This window comes from Hyperolius riggenbachi, chromosome 3 (genome assembly GCF_040937935.1).
Source record: "Hyperolius riggenbachi isolate aHypRig1 chromosome 3, aHypRig1.pri, whole genome shotgun sequence".
Taxonomy (NCBI): Eukaryota; Metazoa; Chordata; class Amphibia; order Anura; family Hyperoliidae; genus Hyperolius; species Hyperolius riggenbachi.
This window is the reverse complement of record NC_090648.1, coordinates 368026292-368032291: the sequence shown is the minus strand read 5'-3', so window position 1 is coordinate 368032291 and position 6000 is coordinate 368026292. Positions and strand designations below refer to the sequence as shown.

The following is a 6000-nucleotide window of genomic DNA, read 5'->3' as shown; positions in this document are numbered from 1 at the left end:
TCTGGGGAAAACTACAGCATGTCAATTTCCCCAGTATACCACAACAATATGTCAGTATCTGATCATCAGACAAACGAATGGCTGATACAGAAGCAGTTATATGGAAGCATAGAATGGCCTGTTAAAAAATGGAATTGCATATAAGGATGAGATATACAGATATAGACAAAGGTAACATGCAGCAGAAGATATAACCCTTGTAAAGCAACAGAACAGACTACATAATACTGCAGGAACACAAAATACAAAAGGAACAATGTGCACGTCTTTGACTTGTTGATGTTTAAAAAAACATCTGTTAAAGTGTACAAGATAACAAGAGACCCGATTGCCACATGGATAGACACTAACGACTTAAAATTAGAAATTTGGTCACTTCCTGACTGCTCCCCCCCCCCCCCCCCCCCCAAAAAAAAGTCCTCCTAAATTACAATCCGACAATATCACTAGCCAGTGGCTGGAGTTGGAGCGCAGCTCCTGTACCAATGCAGGAAATATTAGTGTTTGCAAAATGTCATTGTAATAATAAATGCAATATAAAAGCAACACTTCCTCAAAGTATATGTTATACATATAGAGGTATATAATAATTATTCCTCCTTTTTGACCTTATGACAGTATCAATAACATACCCCTGCATGAAGATGTTGCTGTACCAACAGTGAATGGCAAAACATGCCTGGATTGACTATTAGGGAAAACAAAACTGGCAAAATTACCGTAACTCAAATGCCATTTAATAATTTAATATCTGACAAGTCAAAATTAGCGCCATTGTCAGCCAGTTGGGGGACTAGTTTTCTCCTAGCATCTTTCCGTGGGACACTTGTCCCTCCAAAGCCTCCCCCAGAAGCCAGTCTGAGAAAGGAATGGCAGTACAGTACTATAAAAGGAAATGCCAGTGCTATAAAAGGCAGCTCCTATTCTTTTCTACTGGCACCCTATTTTAAGAGGTGGTACCTACCGAGAAGTGTTTGCAACAAACTCCACAGCGACGTAAAATCGCCCTAAGAAATACATCCACCCACTCTGACTTTAAAATGTACAAAACAAGACTGTTTCGTTTTTATAACTTTTCTGACCACCTCTACTCTCTATAAACGCTGGAAATATCTTATAAATTGTTGGATCCTGTATCTACATACAGGAAGACCGTGGATGTCAATGAAGAAGTTTTATGGGGTGTCCAGTGTATCTTCAGTGAAACAAAGCTTACCTTTTAAACAACTACTATTTGTACGAAGCTATTCTCACTTTCCATCTTTCCAGAAACAGTCATCTTGGCTATAGGTAATGAAGATAACTGCCGATTATTGCAGATATTAAGCTGGGTTTAAAGGACTTTCAACACTTAAGTAATCAATACTTAAAAAGGTCCACTAACAAGAAAAAGCTAGAAATCCTAACCTGAAGTTTACAGTCTTTTTTAGGGATCCTACCAATGTATCATATATAACATTTCCAAATTCTTAAGAACAGATAAATGTATTTATTGCATTAACAGTAACTGTGGAGATAGGGACAAATACTGTATTCTTATCTTAATTTTGTCTTCTATGATCTTACAAACAAGCTCTAGTTTATACGATTACTAACCAATAAAAATGCTAATTTTTAAGAAAACTACAGTCAAACATCCCAGCCTGTAAGTAAAATTCACAGTCTTAACACTGTTTAAAGGTCTGTCTTTCAATATGACAGAATTAGAGATATTACGCTTAAAATGTTATGCATAAAAATAATTTTGCCTTCTTAAAACAGGAGGTATTTGCGATTTATTCAGGCTGGAGTGAGCATGTCTCCCATAATGCATCACTGCTGAATATACCAATCATCTCCTTGTCCCTGTAAAGGCGCATACACACGCCATACTTCAGCAAACGACTGGTCCGTCAGACCCTCCCGCTGGGCGGACATTTTCCGACAGTAGCAGTCTGCCGACAGTGCGTACACACGTGTTACTGTTGGGAGATCGTCCACCCAGCGGGAGGGTCCAACGGGCCCGTGGTTTGCTGAAGTATGACGCGTGTACACGCCTTAAGCTAACCACACCTCCAGATCTGCTGGAATACACTGATGAGTCAGCTTGTTAACACTACAGAGCCAGTCTAATCCCACATGCATACCAGATGGTTTCGGATTGATCTTCATCAGTGCATGGCACGGATGAATATGGCTCTATGGGGTAGAACGTAAACACTTTAGAACTTAAACATTTTAGTGAGCATGCCTATTACAATCTTGTGCCCTCCCTACCTGTTTGGTTGTTAATCTGCAATTTAAGTATTTCCTAAATCCCTTCACTGCCATTGTTCCTCAATGATTTCTCCAGGTTGCTACTGTTCATACTCTGCAATAACCTTCACTGCTCCAAATTTTACCCAAAACAAGCTCTATCCCAGCTGTTCAGAAAGTAAGGGAGTACTCTTTTCTGCTGCAACGTTTTTATTTTTTTTAAAATGCCAACATCTCAAACAATCTAAAAACCAAAAAAGATCCCTCTAAGCTTGGGACACATTTTCTGTACTTGGGGTTGCTGCCCTCTAATGGTCACAAAATATTACACTTCATTGTTTAAATCATTGCCACAGCTTTTCACAGAAGCACTAAAAGGTGGAAAATAGGCAAATACTAATCCAAGACTTTTAACAAACACTGGCTATTTAAGCCATTCATTTGTCCCTTTGTTGTTGCCTATCTAGGAATTTAAATTGGGGAAAAAAGTGAGCGAGTTGTTTATATAGCGTAGAAAACGTTTCAAAGTATCATGTTAAGCACTTTGTGCTACCACAGCTCTAAACATGAAAGAAAGTTTTTAAACTGCACTGTACTGCCAAGATCATTATGTCACCGTCAACAGTGGCTGAAGTGTGATTTGGCCAACAATAATAATGCATCTGGAGATGGCCAAATATGGGGAAGACATGTCAGTTTGTTAGTATAAATACAGCCTGTTCCATTATCCACTGAAGAGTATAATCATAAGATATCTCATTCAAGGTGGAGTCAGACTAAAGTCCTATTTTGGAGATAAAACAATTACACATCAGTCTGTAGCACCACAGCATGATGGGAGTTACAGTTCAATAACTGATAGCCACAGATGCCTAAGCTAACTGTAGATGCAGTGAAGGTAGCAAGGGGTTCTCTTGTTATACTAGATGCAAAACAAAAAATGGAATGTTTGTATAAAAAAAATGCAGGCTTTAAGTAAAAACTATAAATTAATGAACTAATTAAATAGACATGAAAAGAGGGAGACTGTTGAACTGTAAACTAAACAAGCCATTATGGCTTCTTTCTTAGATAGTTGGAAGGTATCCAGCCCTCCCAAGTCGGCCCTCCACTAAGAACCCTACAGAACCACCAGCCAGTGGAATTCTTTTCCTGGACCTCAAATACTGTTCCTTCTTTAAAGCTGCTACTATCATCATCCCCTTCAAAATCGGCAATGGCCACGTACTGAGAAGAAGGAACATTAGATATAGCCCTCTCCTTTATTTCTGATGTATCTGCCTGCCGTAAAACTTGTGTCTTTGAAACAAAGCTATTTTTCACTTTGGTATCATCACTGATTGCTGAAGATAGAAGTGGCCTGGCCTTAGGAGGGACCATTACAGGTCTATTTGCCATATGAGCAATTGTGAACTCAGAACTTTCTTTTTGATGCGTTGCCTTCCCTTCATTTGTCTCACTGGACACTGGCCCTTTTTTGGGAGGAGGGGGCCTTCTTGGTGGTATTACAGGCCTTTGTGGTGGTTCTCTAATAGCTTTTGATTCATTGTCAGCAGTCCTCAGAGGTACTGGAAGAGCTTTAGTTGGTGGTTCACCAGGAACGCCATTATCGTGTTTGTACAGATGCTTTGGTTCAGGTTTATCAAGGGGTCTGCCAGCAGGCCCTCCATAAGGTGCAGTATACACATAAGAATCATTCATCTCACTGCCTGCACAAGACTCTTGCTCATTGCCTTTTTCTAGAGATTTGCTAGCGGGTTTCAGTCTGCTTCTCAGATTAGAAATGTCAACCTTATTTTCTGTATTCACCTCAGTTTTGCCTGTAGCAACTGGTTTGGGTCTAACCTGTGGTTTATTTTTAAGGAAAGGATTTGGCACTAACTCTGGCTTCTCTGAAGTTATCTCAGGCTTTTTGTTGGTGACTGGCTTCAGCATTGGCTTTTTAAGCTCTTTGGGAGACACTTTGTGCCCACACTCAAGACCCATTTCATTTTTCAGTTGAAACAGTTTGCTTTTGTCATTTTTTATATCTGGTTTCTTGACCTCCTTTGAAGGAATTGGTCTCTGAGGGATTGATGCCATAATGCTGGGTGATGGTTTTGGAGGGGGAGCTCGATGCTGAGGCATAATTGGTCGCTCGGGTACTTCTTCAGTTTTCAACATGGATTCCCTTCTTGGAGGTAGACTTGGTTTCTCTTCTCCATCATCTCCTGCTGCTTCATCGTACACACTTTGTAATAACTGTTCTTTACCATCAAAGGGAGAACTTTTCAAGCCTTGATCTTTGTTCTTCCAATCCTTTGACCACTTGGGTAAATGGTCTGTACCATTTTGTGGTGGTTCAGGGAGAGGCCTACAAGGCCCAGATGTTTCTTCAAGAGAGTTGCGGTCTGCAGATGCATTAGCCAAACACAGCTGAGCCATCTCATTGGGTAAAGGAGCCAAGAAGTTGGGCCTAGATGCATTGCTAGTTTTCTTGTACTTATCAATGTAGGTAGCAGGAGCCCAGCCTTCTTTTTCATCAATCTGAATATACCACCAACCGCCATGGTTCTTATCAACAACCTAATAATAAACACAACAGGTTTTACAAGAACCACAACAGTTTTACCTGAAAATTCAAAAGATTATGTAAAAACTCTGATAGCAGTAATAAAATACATAATTTTACAAAAAGCAGTGAGTTTTCAGAGAGTTCAGTACAAACTTTTATAACTTGGGACGGGTAGCTTTGATAATACTTTTGCCATTGCTCAAGGGGTAACTCCAAGTTTTATTATATAAAACAAATGCAAATCAAATTCACTATATAAATATAAACCAAAAATGTCTGTTTTCAAAGGGACAGATGAACTAATACACATAAGCATGCGCTCAGGAAACAGTCTTTTACCGTTGAGAGGAGGAGGAGGTGCTACCACAACAAATTGGCCATCGTTTAGACTCCATAACAAAGGGGGATGAAGCCAACAGTGGCACAATAAAAGAGGACAAACAATGAGTGGCTGCAGTTTAGTTTCAGGGAAAAGGTGACTAAATTAATTGACAAGTTGAAGGAAGTGTCTGGTTCAAGCATTGTAGTTTGGTACCAGTTTAAAGTGGACCTGAAATTAAATTCAAATTTCTAAATATTTGGTGTTGTCCCTTTAAGTTGTACTAACCTTTTACCGGGCCGTCAAACCCATGGACTTGGACAGCTTGCAGCATTGAGCGAGCTCATTTGCCCTGCGCACACACGAGTTCACAAACTGTGCATGCCCAGTTTAGTGTTACCAACTCATCTTTTGAAATACGGACACATATGAATAATACAGATTGGGATTGATTCACTATAACAAATAGCATGCCTTATCAGAGTTAGCACATCTTATCAGAGTCAACACACCTAATTAGAGTAGCGTAGCTAGCGCTACAAACGTATGCCTGCTAAATGGCGAGAGCTTAACTCGTCCTGCCCTGAGCCCCAGCGGGTCCAATCACTTTAAAGGACATTATCGACGCACTTTGATTGGCCCAAGTTTGTAGCGCTCACTATGCTACTCTGATAAGGAGTGTTAACTCAGAAAAGGCATGTTAACTCTGATAAGGCATGCTATTTTTTTTATAGTGAATCAACCCCATTGTGTGGCTAGTTAGATGCAATCTAGGCACCAGTTACGTGTAAGTAATTCTATACCCAAAGCCTGGTACACACTTTCAATTATGATTGGCCAATCGCTGACCAATTTTACCACCTCTGTAGCATGAGGGTCAATATAGAGCAGA

The 6000-nt window shown here is 40.0% G+C and overlaps 1 protein-coding gene across 6 annotated transcripts in view; it reads right to left on the bottom strand.

Moving 5' to 3' along the window:
• Window positions 1–395: 395 nt before the first annotated feature.
• The window catches only part of SH3PXD2B (SH3 and PX domains 2B), a 293221-nt gene continuing 287616 nt past the window's right edge, over window positions 396–6000 (bottom strand). For all 6 annotated transcript variants that reach the window (XM_068277154.1, XM_068277153.1, XM_068277149.1 and 3 more), the window contains one exon: window positions 396–4800. In XM_068277154.1, coding sequence (XP_068133255.1) covers window positions 3289–4800 — 1512 coding nt within the window. In that variant the 3' untranslated portion in view covers window positions 396–3288. The remainder of the gene's footprint in view (window positions 4801–6000) is intronic.